Below are 26,050 nucleotides of genomic sequence, written 5' to 3'. Positions count from 1 at the left end.
GCATGAAAATGAATTCAATTTCAGTGTGTGCATTAATAAATAAGCGTGTTATTTTTCACTTCCTGCTCGTACACACAGTGGGAAAGGTGTTGTGCTTGTGTTTGATGGAGGAAAAAAAAAAAAAACATGCTGAAGGAGCTGGACCAGTCGCTACGCATTTTAAATCCATAAACACGCGTACAACGTGGTTCAGAACGTTTTGTGTGTTTGTGACTTTTTCCACAATGACATGTTGCGCGAATGCGCCAACAGGAGGCAGCGATATCAAACACGACAACGCTGCCAAGCTAAAGAGCGCTAACGTGAGCCGCCGTGTTTGGCACACAAAGAGCGTCTGGCGCGTCCCCGCCAAACTGCTGGCGCGACATTTTATCTTCCACACACGAGACGGGATGGGATTACCATTGTTATACAGCGAACTCATGTTTGCGAGATTCAAACACTGCGAGGCGGACATCTAACCACTAGGGCGCCGTGCCGCTCTCACGTCCAACACGTGAGGTCAAAACATTTTTCCTCCTCACAAATAGTATATTATTATTCTTTGGCAGAGGAAGAACACTATTGATTCAAATGGATTCTCTTGTGTGAGCTTTTAAATTCACACCGTCTCCGGTGACCTTTAAAATGTGTGTGTTTGTGTGTGTGTGTATTGTTGCTGAAATTGGATTAGTGTCACCTGTGATGAGGCCAAGGGGCCAAAGCAGGAAAAGTATTAGAAAAGGAAGCAGCTACTCCCTCCCCTCAATCACCCCCCCCCCAATAATTTCATTTGGGCGTCCACGCTGAATACATAACGCTGTTATGGAGCCGACTCCACTTAATGGAATATTTATATGCACGCTTCCTTCTTGTGCAAAGACGCTCGCTGGCTTGCTTCACTTTCCTTTTAAGCTGCCACAGTCGCTCGGAGCGGGCGCAACAACCACGAGAAGCTAGGTGGAAGCTAACACTGCACATCCTCGATTTTACTTAACTACAACGACGATCTGGTTTTTTTTTTTGGTGACACTAAGATGGCGATCCATTTTTGCAATGGCAAAACTTAAAACCTTTAATTGAATTGCCTGACGTCACACATAAGCCCCGCCTCTTAAAGGCACAGTACACAGATGCGGTAATAGGTCCACTATTTTCTAGACATGCCTGCAATTGTGTTGAAATATGATTATGTTATGTATGTGTTTATAAGTTTATAACATTTTTCACATCCCCTATTGGCCAATTTGTGCTTTTGGCTACAGGTCTTTGTTCGAAACCTCAGCCAACAGCTGGCGTTGACTGTAATGTCTTTTTTAAAATTCTAGTACGACGCATTATCGTGCCCGCACGCGCACACACACACACACACACACACACACACACTCACACACACACACACACACACAAAGAGCAGCTGAGCAGGGAGGGAAGCAGCCAAGATAAAGATGCTGTCAGGTGGGGAGGGTTTGGGGGATTGTGACGGGGCGGGAGGAGGCCCGTGGAGAGGGGGTGCTGGAGATGGAGAACACACAGAGGAGCAATAAATGCAACCCAAAGAGCACCCAACTCGTTAGCATTCAGCTAGCGTAGCCCCCGCAGCCGCCATGTGAACCAATGAATAGGCGGCGGCAGCGGCGGCGGCACCCTGGGACTGAAATGGACTGTACGTGTGCATGTGTGAGAGAGCTAGACATCAGAATGCACATCACCTGGAAGATCCAAACACTTTTATAATGAAAGGGAGAAAATAGCATTTCTTAAACAAATAAAAGGCCAGCAGGGCAAAAAGGAAGACGTCTTCACACATAAGTGTCGACCATGCAGAGATTTGGTGCGCGTGCATGCGTGTGTGTTTGCGCGTGTGTAGAAGGGTGAGGTGTGTTGTAAACGTTATCAATCATAAAGATTTCATTTCACTTCCTTCCCCGCAGGCAGAAGATGAACACTTTTAGCAAGTGAATGTGATGGTTAGAGTAGTGTTGCATGATTGCACTTTAAGAAATAAAAAAATGAGAAAGAAAGAAAATGTTCTCCTTTATTTTATCCACCTTCTAGACAAAGCGTTTTTTTGGGCTTGATTTTGATGGTTAAATATGTAGTGGTAGCATGGAATTGGATATTATTCATGTCAGAATTCAAATTAACACCATATTCGTTTACAAAATCCAAATTTTCAATTTTAAAAATTAGTCAATTAGCTGCACTGTAAGGAATTACTTTGTTGCCAAACACTTTTTAACATAGAAAAGAGAAATTGCTTCCTCTTTTAAAATGCAAAACAGTTATGCACAAAAATATATATATAATTATTTGCAGCTTATCCCACCGGTTGAATAACAGCAAGCAAAATCCGCTATCAGTGTTGGCACAGGAGCCTTTCGGAATCAGAACCGATAACGGCGTCGCGTCAACGGATAAGCGGCGAAAAAGATCCACAACGACTGACTCAGCGGGTCGTGCTAATGAAGGCGGCGCGGCGGCCACCTTGTTATCTCTGCGAGGTACCGTCGCCGCACCACCGAGTGGCACCGCGGCGGGCCGCTAACAACCGAAACCTACCGATGAGGCGGGAAGGGGAGGCCAATGTACCCGCTAAGCCGTTAGCCTCATTAGCGCGTTGGAACCAGCGTAGCGACCGAGGGTTCGCGCGTAGCGCCGTAACTTTGTTTGCTAGCTGTCCACTGTACATTCAAAACCACTTCACTCTCAGAACATCCCGCCTGAAGCCTAGCTATTACATGCTAACAAGCTAAAATTCCTCTCAGATCGCTAAAGGAAGCAACGGCGATTTTAGAGGAAAGAAGGGAAAAAAGCTAAAGCATTAAAACGACATGCCAAGACACAAAAGTCCCTGTGAATGCTAAAATGATAAGCTAACACTCTAAAGTAGAATGCTAAAAGTAACATGGTAACATTTTAAACTAGAATAAGCTATTAAGTTAAAATGATGAAACTGAAGCTCTAAAATTGGCCAAACTGAACAGTCTTTCAGTGGGATGACATTCGAAAATGTGCTAAAAAGAAACGCTAACAAGCTAAATTGAATGAGAGGACAAGCTAACATGCTATTATGTCACTCTGAGAAGGTAAGCCATTAAAATTCCTTTACCTTGTCACACCTTTTTTTTTTTTTTTTTTTACAGTGTCGTGTTAGCATCTCTCAGGTGGGCAAGGGGAGTCATGGCCGCTGGTGCACTTTTGTTTGTTGAACGAAGAAAACGGTCAAATACAAAATGAGGAGCAACCGACTCCACATATACATCGGCTAAGAAATATACTACTTTTTTATGTGTTGCGCATACGCTCACATATATCTGTCGTTGGCAAAAGGTCACGCCCATTCTTCTTGTTCTTCACCTTTAAACTGGCGCCTTCCTCTGCAGAGGCAACAACCAAGCTGTGCCAACAGTGCCCCCTAGTGGAACCCAAAACAAACTCTTAGAGCTGGATTTACACTGCATGTCCATTGTTTAATTCTGACTCACTCACACACACACAAAATGTGCATTTCAAAGATTTCCTAGAAAAGATTCAACTGATGTACAGGTTGAAGTTACTAATTAATATTTGGTTCAAAATGCGTGTCACATTGCATGTCCAATGTGCGGTTTAAAGACGCTAATTTACATGAGATAGAAAACGTTCCGTTTGAACACTTGACCGAAAATGTCTAGTTGAAATTCTCTGATGAATATTTGATCAGGTAGTTGTTAAATTTACATGTGATCAGGAAAAAAAGTGCAATCCAAAGTCATTTTATTCATATTTAATAGATTATGAACAGTTTGAATGAATATTTAATAGAGCACGCACCTTAAAGACAGTCTTTAGCATTTCATAGAACGCGTGAGCTTGAAACAAACTTGAATTATAAAATGTCCAGGTCAGAGGCACTATTTAGCAATTTAGAAATAGAAAGTCACTATTGTGCTTACGCATTGAATCAAGCCAGAAACTTCAGTTATTTCATTTTTAACTTGAATAATTAAGACGAGACTGTGTTGGAAAGCCTGTTGGAGTGGATTTGTTTTGTTTGGCAGCTGACACAAACATACGTCACTTGGTCTATTTTGGACCTGCTCGCCTGTTGACCTGACAGTCGAGTGTCTGCGTTTGTTGGGGGGGGGGGGGGGGACCTGTCATGTGCAGGTGATCTTGGCGAACGGCGCTCTGCACCGAGCTTTAGCCTCACACATTCGCAGCCTAAGACGATACAGGGCTGAGCCTCTGAAGGTGAGAAGACTTTTGTCAGACGCCTGCCTCGTTTTGTCATCGACTGAGAACTTGGATCAAGAAGGCGCCAACCACTTTGGTATCAACAGTTTTGTTTTTTGAAAACTCGAAATGGGTCAGATTTGAACCCGGTGCTTCGGTTTTTCAGAAGGTAGTAGAGCAACACTTGAGGTGAGCCCAATTTCATTCCGGTCCATCCGAAGGACTGCCGCCGATGCACTAGGTCCATCTCACCAGAACTAACCCTAACCCCCTCCGCCCCTCTCCAGCTTTTATTTCTCCCCTCAGAAGAGCAGTTACGTCGGACAGCGATACGGAGGTCCCTAGCGCCACCAGCGCCGCCAAGATGTACGGCCTGTACTTGGAAGCGGTCAACGATTACATCAACGAGTCCTACGGCGAGGACGTGTGGCGGCTGATTGAGAACCGGGCCGAAATCCCGCACCTCAAGTTTGTCAGGCATCAGATGTACAAGTAGGTGACGGACGAGATGACGGACAAGCAAAGTCACAAACTAACACGGCTTCTCTCCTTCAGTGACAACCTGATCCTGCGTCTCGCCAAGGCGGCAGGCGAAGTTCTGGGAAAGACACACGATGAGCTGATGTATGCCTTCGGAGTCTACATGGTCAAGAGGATCGGAAATTACGGCTACGAGCGCATACTCAAGGTAGTCTATTCGATTAATTAGCCTTCTTCTTCTGACTCTTTCATTAGATTCCCGAGCAGTAGGTCGAGAGAAATTGTCCAATTCCACTTAAGTGGTCTAGTGACAAGCAGAACAAGTCAAGGCTCTTCCACTTAGATAGCAGAACGATAATTAATTAACCTTTTGAGACATTGCTACCAGATCCAATTTAAAATACGCGAGTGGATCTTGAATGACAGAAATGTGGTGCTTTTCGCAGGTGTTGGGTCGCAACGTGCGCGACTTCATCAACGAGCTGGACAACCTGCACGAGTATTTCCGCTTCTCTTTCCCCAAAGTGCAGCCGCCGAGTTTTTGCGTGGAGGAAGAGTGCGAGACCAGCCTGACGTTGCACTACCGAAGCACACGCAAAGGATTCACGCAGTTTGTCAAAGGTCTCGCTCGCCGCGTCGACACGTCACCGTTAAGTTGATGGAAGTCAAAGCCTAAGTTTCCGTGTTTTGACCTGCATCGGCGCCCCCTGCAGGCCAGCTCTCCCAGGTGGGGCGTCAGTTTTACAACACAGATATTGAAGTCGAGATCTTGTCCAAAGAGGAGACAGAGAAGATGACTTATGTGGTACGTATGAACAGCATCACAGAAATATTGCAGTAAATGGAGCGGCCGGCCATTCGGGAATCGGAACCAGAAAAAGATCTGAAAATCCCCCCAAAAATCCGCGGGGGCAATTACGGACTGTCATGTTGCGTGCGATACGGTATCCAAATGATGACAATCATCTGTGCCCGCCCCCCCCCCGTCAGGTATATAAGATGAACTTTGACAACGCGGCCTTCAAGCACCGCATGCCGCAGCAAAAGACGGCGCCGAGCTATGAGAAGCTTCCCATGAAGCGAGGTATCTTTTTTGACATGTTCCCCTTCAGCGTAATCTTCCGCCGCGACATGACCATGTACCGCATTGGCGACGGCCTCAAAGAGGTCTTCTCTGACCTCCAGGGCAAGAAGGTGAACGAGGAGTTCACCCTGGTCAGGCCCATGCTGGAGTTCAGCTGGGACAACGTGAGTATTGGCCCCAGCCTGTCTCCAACGTTAGCATCCTGGCTGCTCATTAACGTGTCCCCTCCCCCCTCCCTTCCCAACTCAGATCTACACCCACTTGAACAATGTGTTTGAGCTGGTCTCTAGAGCAGTGGTGGAAAGCAAACAAAAAGTTAACATTCCAAAACTCAACAAAGAGGAACCCGAAGAGAAAGAGGAGAGCGAAAAGGCCAAGAGGGAAGAAGAAAGAGGTACGGCACCCTAAAAGCATACCCGGAAGCTAGCAGGTGCCCAGTTAGCTACTCGCTAATGTCCAAGCTAGTCATTGTAGCGTCATGTTCTTCTAGTTGACCTTCTGAACAAGTTGTTGTGGTCCGTGTAGAACAAATGTCTGAGGAGATGAAAGGCACGGATCAGGAGTACAGCAGCACTCTGACTCAGTACAATAGCGCCGCCAACTCTGGAGGCGAAGACATTGAGCTGTTGGCCTTCCAGACCGTCACAGGTAAAGTCAGAGTCGAGAAATACGCTTGAAGTATACATGATGATTCGACCTCATGTTCCTCTCAGGCAAGTGTAGCGAGACCATCTTTGAGGACATGCGTGAACCCCCCAAAAAGCCTCTCCACCTCAAGGGCCAGATGAAATATGTACCCCAGTGGGACTCACTTATCTTCCTGGGGACGCCCATGTAAGCCCACCACCAGGCGCTCGGCACTCCCTCGCTCGGCCTTGAGGTCACCCCCATCCATCTTGTCTGCATCCTTTTGCAGTATTGAGACAGTGGAGGATATGATCAAGATGGGGGTCTACGTCAACGACTTGAACCTGCACGACTCCAGCAGAGAGCTGATCCTAGCCGGGACGCAGCAGTCGGCCGAGCTGCAGCTAGCGCTGGATCAGGTGAGCGAGATAGACAGACCGTGATGGTCAGGAAGTGGTGAAACTGCAGGCTAACATAGAAGTTGGTTCTTGCAGGAGCAACAAAAGTATGCACAGCTGCAGGAGATTATCAAGAAGCTGGACGAAGAGAAGAAGCGAGGAGACTCCTTGCTGTATGCCATGATCCCGAAAGCCGTGGCCGACCGTCTCAGAAAGGGAATCACCGCCTTGGAGACATGCCAGGTATGCCTGATGTCCATAAACCTCGGACTGGGACCAACCTTGACCACCGCAGAACCTGTTCAAGGTTGAGGTTTTGCCTTTGGTGCTATATGACTCGACCGTTTGGTCGGTCCGTTCCAGGTCTTCCCTGATGTGACCATCCTGTTCAGCGACGTGGTCAAGTTCAACGAGATCTGCATCCACATTACCCCCATGCAGGTGGTGGACATGCTCAATGAGATCTACATTGTCTTTGATACGCTCAGTGAGAAGCACAACGTCTACAAGGTGGGCTCCTCATCGGTCAGAGGTTGGACTAGCGCAGACACGATGAATCTCAAGACGGTTTGATGGACGTGGGTGCAGGTGGAAACCATTCGTGATGCCTACATGGTGGTGGCGGGCGTGCCCAACAAGACCACATTCCACGCTCATCACATCTGCGACATGGCTCTAGACATGTTGAGCTCTATTGACCACCTGAAGGATCCATCCACTGGGGACAACATCCAGATACGAGTCGGTGAGTTTGTTTTGTTCCAAATTGATCGCTCATTTCTGTCTATTATACTGCTGAGTCAGCAAATGTTTTGCTTGCACCACTCATGGCTTTGAAAAAGACTTTGGGGAAGATGATGTAAGCACAGTGACGTGCCTTTGTGAAGCATGAAAGGTTTTTCTTCTGGCCAGGGGGTCGGCGTTTGATGCCGATAGCTGGAGCCACAATTTCGACAGAACTAGCACGCTCTACTTGTGCTTATTGTATCCATGGATACATGGATGCTAGAGCTACCGTTGCCGCTTTGCAGGTGTCCACTCAGGAATGGTAGTGGCCGGCGTGGTGGGCCTAAAGATGCCTCGCTATTGTCTCTTTGGCGATACGGTCAACACGGCTTCCAGGATGGAGAGCAATGGCGTGGTGACTGCACTGACATCCATGACTTAACTCATTCTCGAGCTGGAGACCTTGGAAACCGTGTATGTGCGTGCGTGCGTGCGTGTGTGTGCCTGTGTGAGAGCAGGGTATGCAGATACACATCAGCCAGACCACCAAAGACCACCTGGAACATGAGCCATACATCATCGAGGAGAGAGGCAAGATCTTTGTCAAGGTCAACACCTTCTCCTTGTGATCACTCAAACGTCACAATTGAGCCACTCGTTAGCAACCACTTGTATACAGGGTAAAGGCTACATGAAGACATACTGGCTGAAAGGAAAAAAAGATCTCTCCTTCAAGACTCCGGCAGAGTTGCGCTACAGTAGCGAGCAGGACTCGGAAGAAAAAAGCTCCAACGGGTGAGTGGAGGACTTCACATTCACAGTACATCCCAAATTGAAGAAAATGGAGTTTCCTTTTTCCTGAGCTACTTCAGAATTAGTCAAAGCTAGCAAGGCTAACCACCATCGTATCCACTTATGTTTGTAAAATCTCCCCTCTCACAATGCGTGTCAGTTCCACCAGCACCGAAGCCAAGAACATGTCATCCAGTCAGCCCATCAGCGGCGGCGAGGAGCAAGCGGAGGGCAAACCCAGTCCCAGCGACCTCCCGCAGGATACCCTGCCGCTACCCGAGGGTTCCGGCGAGCCCATGGCCGCGCCGGGAGACCTCCAGGAGAAGTCCAAAAAGACTAAGAACAACAAGGGCGCCAAGGCTGAGGCAGGGCCGGGGAACGCTACGTCGGCGCCGCCCATGGATGACCCGGAGAACCCGGGACCCATCCTCAACATTAAGAGGAACAGCTTCAGGCAGCAGTATGCCAAGCTGCCCGTCAACATGCCCATAAAGAGCGCCTCGTGTACCCTCCTGTGAGCCAGCCGGTGACATCACGGAAATGTCCTAACATCTCAATCTCACATTATCATGCTGTGACATCGTGACTTGACTTGAGTGTAGACATGACATCTACTAGATGTTGTTCAAAGTAGAGACATGATTACCATTTGGAGTGAAACAATATGCTTCTTCTTGTACATGGTAGATTGTATTTATATAAACATGGATGTACAGCCACTGTGCATGTGTTTACATCATTTACATATTTTTGTAATCATGGGCCACATTCGATACTTCAAACAGATTAATGGGCATTGACAAAAAAGTCATGTGTAAAACATTTTATGAATAAAATAATTCTATTATTATTTGCTCATTTTTTAAAACCAACCTAATTGCAATTAATTAGCAGACATTTCCTAAAATTAAAACGGTACATGTTTATTTTATTCAACAAAACCTACAATTTACAACTGCAGGTGGTCATACCAGTAGCCACAGTGCCAATTTTGTTTATCTTCCATTACAACATCCATCTCGAAATCTCTTCACAATCCTTGAGATTACACTTGATTACACTTTCTTATTTATTCATTTATTTTTTCTACCTCGTATAGTGTACCTATTGAAGTGTCCATGAGGTGTACCTAATAACTGGCCACTTCATTAGGGAAAAATTATAGTCAAAGCTTCACGGAAAGTGAATAGTGCCACACCCGCCGATTCCCTCGTTAAGTGCACCTGCGTGAAACGTTTTAGCTCCTGCAGAACATGAAAGTGACCAAAATCTTTTCACGCAGGTGCACTTAACGAGGGAATCACACTGATATTTCCCTAATAAAGTGGCCTGTTATTAGGTACACTAGAAAATGGCGGTGTACCTAATGGAGTGTCCGTGTGATTCCCTCGTTAAGTGCACCTGCGTGAAAAGTTTTAGCTCCTGCAGAACGTGAAAGTGACCAAAAACTTTTCACGCAGGTGCGCTTAACGAGGGTAACTTTCTGATTGGCTGGTTGATCTGTGACATCACTCGGACACTCCATTAGCACCATTAGGTACACCATAACTGGCCACCCCTAATAACAGGCCATTGCATTTGTAAATGTGGGCAAAATTGTGAAAAAAATTTAAGTTTGAAACTCAATATCTAAGTCATAAATGTGGACTAAAGTGCTTGGCAGTTTTTTAAACACACAAACAGAAACAACCCCCCCCCCCCGCGCACACACCAAAACACACCCAGATATTGTTGATATTGTCACACGCCCGTTGATGTTTCCTCGTGAGATGTCATTACGCGATAAACCGGAGGCCGACAGGAAACCGCTTAAGCACTACTTCCTGCCTGTTGCCATAGCGACCGGCCTCCTCCCGCTGGGGCCCAGCCACTCGCTCGTTTGGGTTGGCGAGACAAAGAGGCAGGTGTACTCGAGCGGGGGGGATCCTCGGTGGGCACGGCACCGCTGGCCTCTCAGCCCGGCAGCTGGAGCCCAGCGGAACCTCCAATGCCAACATCTGGAAGGAATTATTATATGTTGGTGGGGAGGGGCTAAATGGGCCCAGTGTCCACGCAGCCTGCATACACGGCCATACCGTTACAGATTTCATGTTTACTGAAGTTTCGTGTTTAAATAATCACCACAGTAGAAGATTTGTTAACTAATATTATGGCTTGGTATTCATTTATATTTGCTGGGGCCGAACAGCTCGTGAATTCACGGATTCCAGGTGGATCATCTTTTCGAGGATTTTATGAAGCGTAGCTGTTTGCGATAGCAAGCGTGCTTGGCCTCTTAGTAGAACTTATAGAACTGTGCGAGAGAAGAAATACTTTATCAAGTAGATTGTAATATATGCCGGCATGTTTTAATACATTTTGAGTAAATGTGTGGGAGGCGTAAAATCATATTAAAAATATGTATATCGTTTCTCTGTAATGCAGATTTTTGCAGGTGAGTCTGCAATGTATCCCACATGATAATCGGGGGGCTCACTCTTCATAAATAATCCAAACAGAGTCGAGGATTTGTAAACTCCACATTTATTTATATTTTCTGGGGCGAACAGCTCATGAATTCATAAAGATTCCAGATGTATCATCTTGTAGAGGAAGTTTGGAAGCGTAGCTGTGCACTACACTTTATAAATAAAACCCACAAGATTTCACTCTGGCTTTGTCCTACGTTATAAAATGAAAAGACGAACTTCTCAGTTGTGAGGTCGACGTGCTTTGATGCCATGCTGCTACGTTATTTCTTATATAGAAAAGTAGACTTTGAATTGCGGACAACATAAACCGGTGGCGCCACAGTTAAAAATGTTCCCTATAGGAGTAGAACTACAAACTAGGGATGGGCCATTATGGATACCGGGTGTCTGTATTTTAAGGTATCGAGTACTTGAGGAGGCTGCTGATACCAGCCACCGATACAGAAAATAAAAACTAAAATGAAAACCCCCAAACTATGATAAATCAGAGAAGAAAAAAAACGGAGTAAAAGCTCGTGACTGGGAAAAACTCAGCAGTTGTACTTTTGAGGGAAAAAAATGACGAAATACACAATAAACGTATCTCCACCTACGTCACGTTTTGCTTTTCTGCCTTCGATAAAAGCCAGAAAGTGAACGCAGCACATTCAACCGCATTCCGGGCAAGGTGAACCTACACACACGCACACACACACACACACACACACACACACACACATACACACACACGCACACACACACAAAGGTCTAAGCCGCTCCCCTTTCAGGCTGCTGCATCTCTGGCTTACATTCTTTGTGCTTTCACTTGTCAGGACAGGCAGACTTTTACAACGTCAGCAGTCGGCGCGTTGATCGCGGGGCCGCTGCAACTTTTACATGTCAATCTACGAGCAGCCACTCAGCGAGACACACACACGCGCACACTTGAGCACTGAGGGGTGTGTCAATGCACGTTGAGTTCCTCAAGGAAGTACAAGTCGTCAGTATCTCAAGGCGGAGTGCCGAGACGCCTGGGCCGCTGCTTTTTGCTAACATGAAGCGTTGAGGTCAAGCCAGTCGTGCTGTTTGTTGTCGACCACGACCAGAGCAGGGGGGGGACGCCGCCAACTCAGGTAAGCTGGCTCGCTAACATTCCAGCAGGCTAATGGAAGCACTAGGATGAACTACAAAACAAATAGTTTTGCACTTCCTCATGCACGCGATACGCGCAGGTAGTTGCTCAACTCAAGACTTTGCACTCCCCCCGCTTCGCTTATTGGGTACGAGATGCCGAGAGACGACGGCGCAAACCAACTGTCAGCTGTCAGTTTCACTTCCCGCCAGAGGGGCGTGGCCGGCCAGCCAGCCAGCTGGCGGCCTTGAGCAATGTCCACTTGAGCAAGAGCGCAATGTCCGCTTTGCACTTTCATAACTTCAAGTCGGGATGCTTTGAGGAAGCGATACTCTCATTTAAATGTGAGCAACAAAAAAAAAGGACTTTACTGCCATATGTTTGCCAAAAAAAACATTCTAAAAGCTTAAATGCTAATGTTTGGACTTCAAAGTTAAAGACAACTGAACTAACAAAAGTACTGTACTGGGTTCAAGACAAAATGAAGCCACTGTGACATCACAGACAGTTTGAAGATTTTTCCCGCGCATAAAAGGCAAACGTAGCGCCGCACACTTAAGCCGTAAATGAACACATCTTTGCAATATGTGCTGACGACATGTGCGGCAAACAGGCGTGGGCTTGCCTCAGCTATGTCACTCGCCTCCGAAACAAGCCAGCACAGGCAAGAAGTTGCACACAGCAGCTTCATACATTCTCGTCATATATCTCATCCTGGACACTCAGTCCAGAGTAGAGATATAGTGTCCAGAAAACCAATGGGACTTGGGGAAATAGAAATTGTTTTGGGAATGCACTATTAGCACCTTTCCTCGCACCAAAACCAGCAGACAGCCACGCTGTTTTCTCCCGAGGGGTCAAAATGGCAATGAAAGCATATCAATGGATCGCGTTCCCTCCTCAGACAGGATAAAGTAAAATTCAAGAAGATAGTGAGTTTCCTAATGGTGTGTCATCAAAGTGTGGGACACCTCAGGGAGTAACATTCAGGGCTGATGACCTCTCTTGGGTATCTGTGTGTGTGTGTGTTTTGGATACAAAGTGAGCTCGACGATCCCAGAGGAGGGTAAAAGCCTCGACGGGACACGTTAGCGTTGTTTTTGCCAGTAGGTCTCACTGGTCACAATCGCAAAGCAAGCAAATAAAAATGAGCTGAATGAAGCTTACGTCGCTTTGTTTCACTATGTAACGACACACGTTAATGTGGGCTTTAGTTGGACACAAGTAGTGCTAGTTTAAAGCATCTTGTGGCATCTTAGTGCTAGGGGACTACATTGGAGTGATTTGAGGAGCTTGTTAGACAAAAGTAGGGATTTGGCGCCATCTTCATGCCAGGGAACTATGTTGAAGTCAGTGGAGGAGCTTCATTCAGGCATACTTTAGTGCCGTCTTGGTGCTAAAGGAATCATATTAAAGTGAGTGGAGGAGATTCATTGATGCAAAAGTAGTGCTTTGGTACCATCTTGGTGCCATGAATCCACTTTGAAGTGAATTGAGGATGTAATGTCACAGTAAGCATGTGACACTTAAGCTGGATTTTTAAAAAAAATGCTAAATATGGAATGGTGATTGTTGTTTAATTAATTGGTCATCTGAATCACTTGGGTGACTCATTTGGTGACAAACTAATCAGCAAACATGTTAAGAATTATGATGTATAAAAGGGGTAGGAAAAAACAAGCATTAGCTTCTTCCTTCTCCTTTTTTGAACATGTTGATTTATTTGTCTTCTTGGCATAACATGAAATGTGAAAATGTGAAAAAATGATTTTGTGTTTGGTTGATCTCATGTTCAAAAATAAACTTCAATTTCTCCTTTGAGGCCCGTTTCCTGTGATCATGTGTTTTGCTTGGCAAGTGGCGGTGAGAATGTTACCTGTCCTCATGCCACTGAGAATATTCGGACGATTGCGTGCGGATCAAAACCTGATGTGCAATGCCATCTCTATTAAAAAAAAAAAAAAAATTTGATCTTGCACAAGGAGGGAAAATAAACAATAAACCAGAGGGGGAAACACGTAAAATGCAAAATGGGTGGCGCCCTCTCCATTGTCCCGCTGTTGCAAAGTCATGACCCATTTCTTGTCACCTTTAACGTTTGTACTTTTTCACTTCCAGACAGCCATGGACCACTTCAACTCCAAGGACACGGCCTTGAAGGTCCAGAAGAAAATCCTGAGCAGCATGGCCACCAAGGCCTCTGTCCAGCTGTTTATCGATGACACCACTAGCGAGATCCTGGATGAGCTCTACCGCGTCTCCAAGGAATACACGGGCAACAAAGTGGAAGCCCATAAGGTGGTCAAGGACGTGATCAAGATCGCCGTCAAGATCGGCCTTTTGTTTCGCAATAACCGCTTCAGCACAGAGGAGCTGCTCTTGGCCCAGGACTTCAAAAAGAAGCTGCACCAGGGTGCGATGACCGCTATCAGTTTCTATGAGGTACGCACTCGGAATCTTCAAAAAGATATCGTTTTGTGTATAAGCTGCTATGTGACCGATGGGAAGCAATGACAAAAGAGTGGCGTGTGGTGCTCCACAGGTGGACTTCACCTTTGAGAAGACAGTGATGTCGGAGCTCCTGACGGGCTGCAGGGACCTCCTGCTGAAGCTGGTCAACAGCCACCTGACGCCAAAGTCCCACGGGCGCATCAACCACGTCTTCAATCATTACGCCGACCCCGAGCTGCTCACCCGGCTCTACCAGCCCGACGGGCCTTTCCGGAACCACCTGGTGCACATCTGCAAGGGACTCAACAAGCTTATAGAAGATGGGACAATATGACAAACTCGTGGTCTCCCCTTTGGGACCACACTGACACTTCACGCTCGATCGACACTGACCTGCTGCTAAGAGAGCAAACATAAAGAGGGAAGGTGCCCGACGCACGCTCCACTTGGGAAAAAAACTGCTGGATTGGTTTTTCTTTTCTTTTTTTTTTGAGGTGTCGTTATGACAGCAGGTCAGACTAGAACAAAGTGGTTCACACTGTTTTAAAACTTATGAATTAGGATCCATGTTTCCGTGGAAAGAGGAAGAAGCGGCAGATACATTGCTGATACAATGCTGCCATCTAGCGGTCAGGATGTTGTATCAGCAAGAGGAAAATAATATTGAAGCTACAGAAGTTTGGAAAAAAACATCCAATATTAATAATAATGATGATGATGATGATAATAAAGCCAATAAGGTGACATCAATGCTTGTGTGAGCGGTCTATTTAATGATTTACATTATGTGTAGGTCATTTATATGATCAGATCTCAGAGCAGTTGAATTTATTTGAATGTTATTCAACTAGATGGACTCACAAACAAACTACGACTCACGGTGTACTTTTTATACTTCAACTGTTTATTAAACTTTACAAAAGCTACATAGACAGAATGATCACACTCCTCCCTCCATCTCAACATGTTTACATGAATTAGTCATACTCATGTGCCCTGTATCAAAAAGCTTCAGTTTTTGGTGAATAAGTTAATAAGCGGAGAACACTATTGCCTATTGTTGTGCACGGAGGGCCTGTGAGGCCGCTTCACACACGCTCTCGTGATCGCCATCATGTGACCGCCACCATGTGACTTGCCTCCATGTGACACGTCGCATAGAGGCGCATACTACATATGGATCTAATAGTGTTAAAAATATATTTCAAAGCATACCCAGGTTCAGTGTCAGACTATGTTAGCGTTGTCGCTTCACAGCTCAAAGATGTCGTCCTCTCGCTCCCGCAATTTCATTGTCAGCTTGGTGGCGGTGAGCGGCACGGCGGCGGCGGCCGACGATGGCGGCGGCGGCGCCGCCGGACGCTCGTTCATCCTGCTGGAGCAAAGTGCCTCTAGATCGGCCAGCCTGACAAAGGAGAGAGAGAGAAAGCAATCAATTAAACCCTTTAATCATTCGGTGACTGTACTCGGTATCAGTGAGTAATAGTGAATACTTGGACTGGTTTAAAAGAAAAGAAAAAAAAATGGTACCAAACATCCGTAGTAAATACTGTAGTTCGATGCACGGACAGAAGGACAGAAATGCAGACAGACAGAATGTCAAAATGTATTTTGACCTCTTCTCCGCATCCTGCCATCTCCTGGCGGCCGCCCGCTTGGACTCGCTGATAATGCCGTCCAATCGGCTTAAGAAATCCGTCGGCGTCAACTCTTTGCCGGAGGAGCTCGCCGTCGGGCTCTTATCAGCCCGGGACAGCTCATCGTTCAAACGTTCACCTTGGTCATCCTCCTCTTCGTGAGCCTCCGAGCGTGACGGCACAGGAATGGACAAGGACTTCCTTTGGAAGATGGAGTCGTTGGTATACAGACGGTTGACTCGCTTGATTTGCTCGGTCTGAAAGAAAACCACAGCTGTTGGAATACACATTGATAAACTATTTGCTAAAAAATGTAACCAGATTTAAGTTTTGCAAATGCATTTTTTGCACTCATTTCAAATATCCCCCCCCCCCCCCTCAAAAACAGGTTTTCATAACAATAATAATGAACAAATAATCATAGTAGTGTAGTAAAAGTAGAGTAGGCAGATGAGATGGGTACTACTTACAGTGACTCCATATTTGAGGGCGAGGCCTTGAAGTGTTTCGCCGGGCTGGATGCAATGTTCGATGGGTCTCCGTCGGACCGGAGACACATTGGACCGGACCAGGCTGCCGTAAGACTTGCTGCTCCGACCGCCTCGCAACAGGCCGTTCCCACCGGCGTCCGCGGGCTCCTTCCCCGCGGACATGACGGCGAGGAGCGGAAGTAATCACTCGGCTCAAGTCAACTTTCGTCGAATCGTAGAGCAGCAAACATGGCTGTTGGTTCGATTTGGTTTGATACTTAACAAATAAACTGCTTAATCGGCGCTCCACAATGACGACCGAGGTAACTTTCGTGACGTCACCTACAAAAGAGTCGAGTCAACATTATATAGAAGGGTAAAGGAGAGGCGCATGAAAAGAGAAGCAAATTAAAATGAGACAAAAGGGGCGGAAACATCCAGCAGAAAAAAAGACTAAGTTGGGCCGGCCGGCCGTCTCTTGCCTCCTGCCTGCCATATGTTGCCATGGCTGCCTTGTAAAAGTGACACCTCCCATAATGCTTTGCGCATGCTCATGATGCCTTCAAGGACACACGTTAACATTTGAGCTGAATGGACCCATTTCCGCGTTACAATGTAGTTCACAATTTTCAAACGCAAAACGTTATATTCGATCAACAGTTGTGGCCATTTCTGCTCAATTCGGAAAACGTCCACTTTACTTCTAAACTTAAATTTACCATTCACCCTGAACGCCACAGTTCTCGTAGGCTAGACCGCTGTGTTACTAAGCTACTACTTTAACATCAAATGACACTGCTGTACAAACATGTCTTTTAAACGGGAAGGTAACGACAAGAGTCAGCTCAATATCCTCAAAGTAAGTATTAATGTTATATCATGTGTGCTATTATCAATCGATGCATACACATTGCAGTGTGCAAAGTAAGCTAATTGCTAGCATCACTTCACACAACAGCATAACACACTCATACAAATAATATAACTCTACATTACTCACAATTTGTTGGTCGTCGACACTTTTGTGTTTAATTGCAGAAACGTCGCGTCGCAGATCTCCTGTCAAATTTCATACCAGAAGACGAAGCAGCACTTCTGAGCAATGGAAGGTAACATGTAAACACGGACCGCACCGCGACTACCTGATGGCCATCTTTGATCACGTGATCACCAGAACATTTTTGTCTTTAGGTACACTTGCCTTGTGTGCCACTACCGCCCTGTGTTTGACACCGTCGACATGCTGACAGTCCACAGGAAAGGGAAAAGACATCTTGAAGGTGAACAAAATGTTCTTTTGCATTGTAACTGGCTTAAAGTCAAACAAAGCTTTGATTCATGTGAAAATATTGACACTTTTGTGTGTATGTTTAGGTTTAAAGGCATTCTATGGGAAGAAAGCGCGGCTTAAGCATGAAATAACAAAAAGGAAACAAGAAAACCTCATCAGAGCTGAGGACCAGCCGCAGGTGGGCAACACAAAACTACATTTCCCAGTAGCCTTTGCTGTGATAGTTGAGAAAAAAAAGTTCTAATATTCCATCAGTAGAGCGTACAACAGTGCACAGCCCAAATCTGTGTCATGTGATTCATCTGTTTGGACATTTTCATCGACATTGTTATTAAATTGAACTCCGATGAGCTTCTGTTGTATTTCTCAGGAAGGTCCCAGTTCAGAAGCTCCTTTACTGGCGCAAACAAGGAAGCTGACCCATCACGCTTTGCTGAAGACAACCCCATACAACAGCTGCCATCGGAGAACCAGGCATGGCAAATTCAGCTTTCACATCGTCTCACAAAAACCCCAAAAGAAATTAAACTTTTTTTTTTATAGCAGCAAAACGGAAAAAAGACCAGCAAGCAGCCAACTTGAACATGTGGCGCCACCTTGTGGAGCTGCAGAGTCAGCTGATGTTCTTAGCATGTCGGGTAATATTAATTCGAGTTTAGCTGTCCGTTTTTTGATTATCTTAAAATGTAAGACTTTACTCTCATCCATCAATAATTGTGCATTTTCACAGGCAGTGAGCGGTCTAAATCATCAAGCACCACAGGAGGGCATCCTCCGTCCGAGACTCCAACATCTGAGCCCATGTCGGCCCAGAGGAGACTCGAGTTGGAGCATTACGTCAAACTAAAAAGGTACACCGCCTCCATCATGTCACATACGGCATATGCCCTAAATGGATTATCTTTCCCGTAGCGACGGCTGGCTGCAAGATCGGTGCGGCCGATGGGTTAAAGACGAAGGTGTCGAGTTTGATTCCGATGAGGACGAGCCTCCCTCGCTCGCAACCGTGCCTTCTCTTAAACCTTAACAACTACGACTTCCCCGACTAGATGTGACTTGGATCCGATGTGACACGACACATAAAAAAATAAAAGATGGCCGCAGGTCTTGAGTGTATCAAATGTACCCCTCCTGATCCCCGCTCAGCTTAAGTGTAAACCTGAAGTGGACGGAGCTACTCGGGTGCTAATTTGGGTCGTGATTCCACCAGTTAGCATCGCGCTCAGCAAAGTGGCGTTGACTTAGAGAAGCACGCGAGGGTCAGAAGAACTAAGGCTGGGACATTTCTCAATGCCGCTAATGTGTCGAAAGCACCACGCGTCCTCCGGTTGGGGACCTTCTGAGGCAGCCATTTTCAACATCTTTTTGCAAGCTTGCTCCCCCACACCTACCTGTTGGGAAAAAAAATACACTTGACAAATTCAAAACTGCGGTTTACAAATAAATGTCTTAAGTGAGTGAACATTTCCAAATGATTCAATCACCAAACAAATTTTGCGGTCAGCAATGGAAGTCAGCTGCCATCACTTTAAAGAGAAGATGAAAAACATGACAGGCGAGGAAGAGAAGGGAATGTTGTGGAAATCCTGAGAGGTTAGCAGCTGTTAGTAGCCATAAAGCGCTGAGGGCGCAAACGAGCTCCTCTTCTATGTGGAACGCCGTAACCCAAGCCCGGCCGTCCGGATCCGTTTCACTTTGCGGCCCGGGCGGGATAAAAATAGCTCAGGTGCTTGTGGGAAGTGCGAGGATCACAAGTGACTTAAAGGAGATTTGCGTGATTAAAATGAAACCTTAGCATATTGTCAGCAGACCACGTGCCAGAGGTGCGGAAATCATGGAATTAGGGATGGGCAATATGACCTGAAATGAAAATCTGAGTTTATTTACAAAAATCTGATTTTTTTTTCCCCCAGCCCTACTTGAAATTTTGTCATTTTTCTTCATCCAATGAAAGGTGTACAAATATTTACAAAGAGGATTTGAATAAATATTTTATTGAAAGTATTTACAGACGCTCCTCCCCTTCCAAATGAGATGATGAATCATGTCACCTGTCCTAAAAAAAGATGCTCTGCGTGACAAGGGATGACTTCTTCTACCCTTCATCTTCATCTCAGCCTCTGCTGCCGAACTAAACGAACAAGCAAACAAAGATGTGTCAAATTCTGTTTTGTCAATAAATTTGACGCCTGCATGTCAGTTTTATTGTATTATACTGCTCCCTAGTGGCCAAAGTGCACACACAGGAAGGAACAGCACAATGCCCATTGACTTATATCAATGCACAAAGTGTTTATTCTTTACATTGAATTTTAGGTCATTTGTATGAAGATGAGTATTTTTTTTTTTTTATTAAAAATCATGCTACAAAAATGAAAAAATATTCTTAGTTTGCGCAGAGGCATTCAATGCAAAAAATGGCCACGAACAGTTGAGAGTAAACTTGAACAAGGCCTGTGACATTTTTGTTTCGAGATGGAAAGAAAAGATATTTTGGTTTTCTTACGCATGTCGTTGTTTCGCGTGATGGCCATGGCGGCGCGGGCGCGCGGGCCTTGCTGCGTGAAATGGTAGCCGAACTTGAGCATGCTGGAGTTGTTCTCCAGCATGGCGGCGATCTCCATCTCAACCGAGTCGCCGAGTTTCTGTCGCTGAAATGGAATGAAATTGGAGTCGTGTGTGTGTGTGTTTGTGTGTGTGTGTGCGTCCAACCTGGTTGTCGATCTTGAGCTCCACCAGTGTGGCGTTACTGGCCATAGCCTTAATGACGGCCTTCATGCCGTCGGAGGTGATGAAATTGGACTCGATGTTAAGACTCTGCAAGCTGGTGTTCTCCTGCAGCATCTCGGCACATGCCTGACACACGCAAATAGGCCACCTCAGCTAACATGACATCATATTCGTTGCTGTTCCTGACCATTTCACCAGACTCACGTAGGCCACGGGGTCGTTGCTACGAGTGGCGGCGATGCTCAGAACCTCCACGTGAGAGTTTCCCTTCATGGCCTCGAAGATCTCCTTCAGTGTCGGTATGGGAATGTCCTGAAACAGTCCATCGAATGTTCAAAAAGGTGCCAAATCCAGAAAGTAAAAACCTTGCCACCTCACCTTGATGTTATTAAAGTTGACTTGGGTCAGGCTGCTGTCGTTATTGTGGATCCTCTCCAGGGTCTCCTCCACGTTGGTGGGGTTGGGCGGCTCGTCGGGGAAGATCTTGAAGGGGTCTTCTTTCACCACGCCTGAAAGTCCACATAGGAGAGATGAATGATCTCCAGCATGGAAGGTGAGCTCACTTCCTGCTACGGCTACGTACTGTTGATGCCCTCGGTGTTGGCGATAGTTCCGGTGGTGCCCAGAGCGTCGTAGTACTGCTTGTTGCTCATCAGCGTGTACATTCCCAAGATGGCTGCAAGGGTGACAAAACATTCAATTGCCATCCAGGTGGAAGACCAAAAAGTGGACGCTAGAAATATTTGTGTATCATCACAACAATGTGAAAGAAGCAAATCGCTGAGCTGACTTCTGAAGAGTTCAGTCTGATATGAAATTGCACGTAAGCAAGAGCTTTAAATTTAGCGCAGATCATCCCAAACGTTCTATTTTGGTGTTTCTTGACCTCGGCCAGGCCTTCGCAAGTTGACGGAGGAATTCTCCTTCAGACATTTGAACTCTGGTCAGGAACAGTCTTCGTCTTTCCATTCTATGCAGGATGCAGGCCCTCAGGGGTCCGTTCTGTGACCCCTGATCTTTTCACCTGGTCATTTGTGATTTTTTTTTTTTTTTGATGATTTAGATTAGAATGTAGGTAAGATTAGCAGTTTCCACCTGAATTCTGTTGTTACCAGCAGGGGGCAGCACTTTTTTTTATCATGTAAACTGCCTCCCATCAAAGTGTGTCACACACCAACTGCTGCCCCCCCCCCCCCAATTCTCCCCAACCCTTGTGACCCCATCGGGAAAAGGCAGGCCAGTGAGACAGCTGCCTGCTTAGCCATAAACACCCGCTGTGGCCCTGACAGTAACCCTACTAGCTTTACGGATCGAGCTAGCCTAGCAGGGGAGCGGCGACTGATGCTAACATTGTAAATAAAAGAGTTAATTACATTGCTGATCTGCACTTGCGCTCGCTGTTTTTTAGGCTAGCTTTTCATCCCCTGCCGACACACTGGCCAAAAAGCTCAACAAAAGGCTGACGGAAGCTAACTGAGCTTTAATCCTCATCTGGACCCGGTCCAGATTCAAGCCCCCAGGCAGCCAGGCTCTGTGGGTCTGTCTGTTTTTCTGTGCAGAACCTTTAGAATCAAATAATTGGTCCTGACTTTTCCACCTTTAAACAGAAGCACCAAATCCAAGGCTATGCTAATGCTAGCGACAGTTGAACCCCCAAACCTGGCTCATCATTCCAGAACATGTGTTTAAACAATTAATAGGCTTAAATATCAAATTGATGCGCCACGGGGACGTCTTGGTCTTTTTCTGTCAACGGCCGTGTGTTTTACAAAGATATCCTATCTCGCTCCCGCAGAAGCCGCTCCACCCCGACGCGTTTTATTTTTGGGCTGCTGACTTCGGGGAATCGGATCCCGTCGCATGTCTGTCGTGGCTGATGGGACGTCCCGGCGTTACTTATATGTGGGTCAGTCCGGTCGATGTGCTGGCATGCTGGGGGTTAACAAAAAAAAAAAACCAGCAGGAAGCTTGTTCTTCCTTCCATCAATTACATCTATGGATAGTTTGGGTGAGCGCAGTTGACACCCGACGTCGGGACACATATAGACAAACAAGACGTGGTCTCACCCGCAATGTCGCACATTTCGGCGTCGGTGGCGTTTCTGAGAGCTTCCTCCAGCTCGGGTTCCAAGATGACCTGCTCGTGCGCTGGAATCTCGGCTGCCTTTTTGGCCACAAAAGCTTTTCCTACACGGACAGCAAAGTCTTTATTGGGTGCCTGGCCTAGAAAACAGACTACAGAAAGTGGAAAATGAATGTAAAGTGTCAGGCACCTTTCTTCTCCCCAGTGAAAGGCACCAGCTCCTCCTGGTCTGGGTGCTCCATGGCCACCTTCTCCAGGTGCTGCATCAGAGCGTCACGGTCATACGGTCCGGTGGGGTTTTTCTTTGTCTGGTCACGCTGTCGCATACCAGCTGGCAGTAAGGCATTCTGAGAGGACGGACAGGGGAGGTCATGTTTATGGCCCAAATCATAAGTCGGTCTTGAGTGTTAATCTTCAACTTTTGAGCAAGACCTAGATTTAAAGTCAAGCAGTTGTTTTAATGGTCCAAAATCAGAATCGATGACTTGATGGTTTTCTCTATTAAAGGCATAAATGGACATGAAAGCTAGCTTAGTTATCAGTTAGCTAAACTGTTAAGCTAATGTAGCCTAGCTTAATTTAGCTCACTTGAGCAGTTTTTTTTTTTACTTAAGCAGTTTTGGCATCAGTAATTATCTGGTGCAGTTGTGAGTTGCTTTTGATGACTTGGCCCATTTCCATCATTACCACACGGTTAGCTAGCTAGCTTACACAAAAGTTCCAATTCACTGATTAGACTTAGAGAACAACTTGGTGTCATTATTCAAACTCTCAAGGGACACATTTATTTTCCACTCAAGTCAGGTGACTACCTCGGGGTCCATCTCCTGCAGTTCATAATCCAGCTGGTCGAGCTCTTCGGGACTTAGGCCCTTGAGGATGGCGTCCTCATCGATGTCCCTGGGGTCCGACATGACTGACTCTTGGGGAGGGGGGGAAGGCGCACACTCACATGCACTCGCTCTTGTATGGGTGAACCGTGATGGCGGGGTTCTATGGGACAAAGGAACAGTAGAAAAACTAAATTTTAAATGGGTGAGTACTGACACCGGGTACCGGTATCAACCCAATATCGGTCTTGTTTTATTTCCTAGTGGTATCGTGACTCAGTATCGGTGCAAAAACGAAAACCAAAGTACCAGACATGGCATAGAAAAGCCACTTAACACATCACATGACGTCACAAAGCACAGGAGCGTGGCCAAGTGATGACGGAAGCGGGAAATCGAATGAGGCGCGAGTAACTCTAAACCTTTAGCGCAGCTCGTAGCCGCTAAGAATAGCAGGGAGGCTACGCAGCCTCATTTATCATCCGCGGACCCTCATTTGTCATCCACGCAGCCTCTTTAATGCAAACAATCACTTCTGGGCCCGACGGCGAGCCAGGCCAAAGCAATCGGATCATCCAATGTCAGTCAATCATGTTTGCCTGAGATCAGACGATTGCCGCATCGATTGCTTTGGCCTGAAAACCGGAGGTGACGCTTTGCAGCCACGCCTCAAACGATATCGATATGTAGTTTCTTAAAAAAAAAAGTCACCAAAGCTAATCGCTTCCCGAAAGAACACTCTAGGATTCATTTTTTTTTTTTTGTCTTGTTCCTGTTGGTGCAGGTCTTAGCGCCCAAGTGTAAAATTCCAAATCACGCTGGGCTTAATTTTAGCTTGACAAGTCAGCTACTTGCAGCCGCGTCAAGCCTCAGCACCTTACCTTGCATACGCGCACACACACTCACGGACCGGACCTGACCGCACACAAAGTGTTACACAGCCAAGAGAACTAAACAAAAAATTTCCATCAACCTTTCTTGTCCACCTTCCAAATAATTCAACAAGCCATCCTCCAAATATTTTCAAGCTCCAAAGATGAAAATTATTATTTCCAAATGCCTTCATCTTTAAAATGGTACTCTATTTTCTACTTCCAAACCTTCTCTAACTTCTAAGACCCTCCCTCCCATCTACTTACAAATTCCTTCATGCTCCAAAAACCTACATGTTCAACCTCCAAAACATGTCAAAATCTCCATCAAAATCAACTTTGAAATATAAAGCAAACCTCAAATAAAAAAACCTCAAATAAATAAAATCCCTCATCTTCAAGAAACTTTCATTCGTTGGAAAGACCTTCATCTTCAACTTCTAAAATCTTCGTTACTCTGCCAAAAACATTCAACATCTGATTATGTTGATCTGCAACCCCTATAATCCTTCTTCATTTTTTACTTTCAAAATCATCATATTAATCCGTGCATTTGATTTATGTTTCCCAATTTTTCCTGTCTCAAATTCTGCACAAGCAACACTGAGATAAAGCTCAACGTGGACCTCACCTACCTCAAGTCCCAGCGTCCAAGCCTCCACTGAGACACAAACTACACCCAGTCCAGGACCCCTTACCATCCGAGACACCCCACCTCTCGTGACGTCAGCACTGTATTTTTGGGAGAGAGAAGAGGGCGGTAGAGAGACAGAACTTTCAGGATAGACAGCAACATGAAAAGTGCAGTACACCTGAGAAGAAACACTGACACCTAGTGGCCAAAACGAGTCGGTACAAAAGACGGTCCAACATCGAAATGATTTCACGTTTAATGACTTTTTGTGTGCGCGACATGGACACGTTCGCGTTTTTTGTTTCCCTACATCGACATTCTCACATTTTTATGTCGTTTTTGCGTCCCATATTGACATTCTCAGGGATTCTAAGCTTGCCATTTTGAAATGTCTCACTTTTTTTGTGTGTCCCACAATGACTGAACTTTTCCGACTGACAGTAACACTAACCACTTTTTTTTTTTGTGTGTGTCCCCCACGCTGACATTCTCACGCTTTGTGTGTGTGTTTTGTGTTTCCCATTACCCAGACGTCCTTCCCCCGTCATGCCCCATTTCTTACGGTGACGTCATGAAGCAAAGGAGTTTGACATTTTCAAACACACCTGGCAACATTGTGCACATTCTCACTGGCAACACCAACTCCCATTTCTGACATTCTCAAGACTTTCTTGCCTTATTTCGTGACCCACATTTCTATTACCACGTCCAAGATTTGCATTCACACAACTTTCTGACGTGAACATTATTCCTCTGTCTTTTTTGTTATTGCCTCAAAGTTCTTTGACTTTTTTTGGGGGTGTGTCCTGCATTGACTTTTCGCCTCCTTCATCTTTTACATAACCGTATTGTTCTTGTGTATCGAAACAACAACAAACATACCTGGCAACATTGCGCGCATCCTTACCTACAATAACAAACACACATAATTCACATATTTTGTGTCCCTACCCAAACCTTCTGTTCTTTTCATCCTCCTTATAACTCAGTGTTATGCTTACTGTGATGTTCTGAAACTTCTACTGTATGTTGAAAATTGATAAGTATCTCTTGATATTCTAAAGTGGAGCGGTTGGATTCAGTACAATTCAGTGCAAAAATGATTTTCCAATGTACACTTTTTTTGCTACACTCCTAATCTTGTCACTTTTTTTGTTGGATTTGTG

At 45.8% G+C, this 26,050-nt stretch overlaps 5 protein-coding genes across 5 annotated transcripts; 3 read left to right on the top strand and 2 right to left on the bottom strand.

The window, feature by feature from the left end:
* Positions 1–4,131: 4,131 nt before the first annotated feature.
* Positions 4,132–9,152, top strand: LOC119136039 (soluble guanylate cyclase 88E-like). Its single transcript, XM_037274112.1, has 17 exons — positions 4,132–4,386; positions 4,485–4,689; positions 4,753–4,885; positions 5,124–5,298; positions 5,391–5,482; positions 5,668–5,925; positions 6,011–6,155; positions 6,287–6,409; positions 6,475–6,595; positions 6,678–6,807; positions 6,883–7,029; positions 7,150–7,296; positions 7,375–7,531; positions 7,818–7,927; positions 8,031–8,120; positions 8,192–8,307; positions 8,465–9,152. Exons 2-17 carry the CDS (start codon positions 4,562–4,564, stop codon positions 8,820–8,822), a joined length of 2,430 nt encoding a protein of 809 aa, XP_037130007.1. The 5' UTR covers positions 4,132–4,386; positions 4,485–4,561; the 3' UTR covers positions 8,823–9,152.
* Positions 9,153–11,580: 2,428 nt separating this feature from the next.
* Positions 11,581–15,083, top strand: tnfaip8l2b (tumor necrosis factor, alpha-induced protein 8-like 2b). The gene is made up of 3 exons (XM_037273034.1): positions 11,581–11,887; positions 14,005–14,328; positions 14,429–15,083. Exons 2-3 carry the CDS (start codon positions 14,011–14,013, stop codon positions 14,669–14,671), a joined length of 561 nt encoding a protein of 186 aa, XP_037128929.1. The 5' UTR covers positions 11,581–11,887; positions 14,005–14,010; the 3' UTR covers positions 14,672–15,083.
* On the bottom strand, positions 14,819–16,656 carry lysmd1 (LysM, putative peptidoglycan-binding, domain containing 1). The gene is made up of 3 exons (XM_037273033.1): positions 16,445–16,656; positions 15,954–16,231; positions 14,819–15,742 (listed from the first exon to the last, which is right to left on the bottom strand). The coding sequence occupies exons 1-3, from the start codon at positions 16,625–16,627 to the stop codon at positions 15,589–15,591; spliced, it is 615 nt and encodes a 204-aa protein (XP_037128928.1). The 5' UTR covers positions 16,628–16,656; the 3' UTR covers positions 14,819–15,588.
* A 515-nt stretch (positions 16,657–17,171) lies between these two features.
* scnm1 (sodium channel modifier 1) lies at positions 17,172–19,133 on the top strand. Its single transcript, XM_037273032.1, has 8 exons — positions 17,172–17,303; positions 17,483–17,553; positions 17,636–17,724; positions 17,819–17,913; positions 18,106–18,209; positions 18,279–18,373; positions 18,466–18,586; positions 18,648–19,133. Exons 1-8 carry the CDS (start codon positions 17,253–17,255, stop codon positions 18,760–18,762), a joined length of 741 nt encoding a protein of 246 aa, XP_037128927.1. The 5' UTR covers positions 17,172–17,252; the 3' UTR covers positions 18,763–19,133.
* Positions 19,134–19,713: 580 nt separating this feature from the next.
* On the bottom strand, positions 19,714–24,982 carry tmod4 (tropomodulin 4 (muscle)). The gene is made up of 10 exons (XM_037273027.1): positions 24,886–24,982; positions 23,361–23,541; positions 22,739–22,895; positions 22,533–22,652; positions 21,049–21,141; positions 20,844–20,974; positions 20,670–20,777; positions 20,448–20,591; positions 20,242–20,386; positions 19,714–19,866 (listed from the first exon to the last, which is right to left on the bottom strand). The coding sequence occupies exons 2-10, from the start codon at positions 23,460–23,462 to the stop codon at positions 19,844–19,846; spliced, it is 1,023 nt and encodes a 340-aa protein (XP_037128922.1). The 5' UTR covers positions 23,463–23,541; positions 24,886–24,982; the 3' UTR covers positions 19,714–19,843.
* Between the last annotated feature and the right edge of the window lie 1,068 nt (positions 24,983–26,050).

Source organism: Syngnathus acus, chromosome 16 (assembly GCF_901709675.1).
Source record: "Syngnathus acus chromosome 16, fSynAcu1.2, whole genome shotgun sequence".
NCBI classification, from domain to species: Eukaryota; Metazoa; Chordata; class Actinopteri; order Syngnathiformes; family Syngnathidae; genus Syngnathus; species Syngnathus acus.
This window is presented reverse-complemented; position numbering and strand designations above follow the sequence as displayed.

What these genes read in the sequence shown, in the direction of transcription:
- LOC119136039 (XM_037274112.1), top strand. Translation starts at nt 4,562, where the DNA reads ATGTACGGCCTGTACTTGGAAGCGGTCAACGATTACATCAACGAGTCC. An exon ending in GCTACGAGCGCATACTCAAG is followed by an intron (nt 4,886 to 5,123) that starts GTAGTCTATTCG and finishes TGCTTTTCGCAG; the next exon opens with GTGTTGGGTCGCAACGTGCG. An exon ending in GAAGAAAAAAGCTCCAACGG is followed by an intron (nt 8,308 to 8,464) that starts GTGAGTGGAGGA and finishes AATGCGTGTCAG; the next exon opens with TTCCACCAGCACCGAAGCCA.
- tnfaip8l2b (XM_037273034.1), top strand. Translation starts at nt 14,011, where the DNA reads ATGGACCACTTCAACTCCAAGGACACGGCCTTGAAGGTCCAGAAGAAA. An exon ending in CCGCTATCAGTTTCTATGAG is followed by an intron (nt 14,329 to 14,428) that starts GTACGCACTCGG and finishes GGTGCTCCACAG; the next exon opens with GTGGACTTCACCTTTGAGAA.
- lysmd1 (XM_037273033.1), bottom strand. Translation starts at nt 16,627, where the DNA reads ATGTCCGCGGGGAAGGAGCCCGCGGACGCCGGTGGGAACGGCCTGTTG. An exon ending in CCCTCAAATATGGAGTCACT is followed by an intron (nt 16,232 to 16,444) that starts GTAAGTAGTACC and finishes GTTTTCTTTCAG; the next exon opens with ACCGAGCAAATCAAGCGAGT. An exon ending in TGGCAGGATGCGGAGAAGAG is followed by an intron (nt 15,743 to 15,953) that starts GTCAAAATACAT and finishes CTCCTTTGTCAG; the next exon opens with GCTGGCCGATCTAGAGGCAC.
- scnm1 (XM_037273032.1), top strand. Translation starts at nt 17,253, where the DNA reads ATGTCTTTTAAACGGGAAGGTAACGACAAGAGTCAGCTCAATATCCTC. An exon ending in GCACTTCTGAGCAATGGAAG is followed by an intron (nt 17,554 to 17,635) that starts GTAACATGTAAA and finishes TTTTGTCTTTAG; the next exon opens with GTACACTTGCCTTGTGTGCC. An exon ending in AGGGAAAAGACATCTTGAAG is followed by an intron (nt 17,725 to 17,818) that starts GTGAACAAAATG and finishes GTGTATGTTTAG; the next exon opens with GTTTAAAGGCATTCTATGGG.
- tmod4 (XM_037273027.1), bottom strand. Translation starts at nt 23,462, where the DNA reads ATGTCGGACCCCAGGGACATCGATGAGGACGCCATCCTCAAGGGCCTA. An exon ending in CAACACCGAGGGCATCAACA is followed by an intron (nt 20,975 to 21,048) that starts GTACGTAGCCGT and finishes GTGGACTTTCAG; the next exon opens with GCGTGGTGAAAGAAGACCCC. An exon ending in CACGCGAAACAACGACATGC is followed by an intron (nt 19,867 to 20,241) that starts GTAAGAAAACCA and finishes TTGTTCGTTTAG; the next exon opens with TTCGGCAGCAGAGGCTGAGA.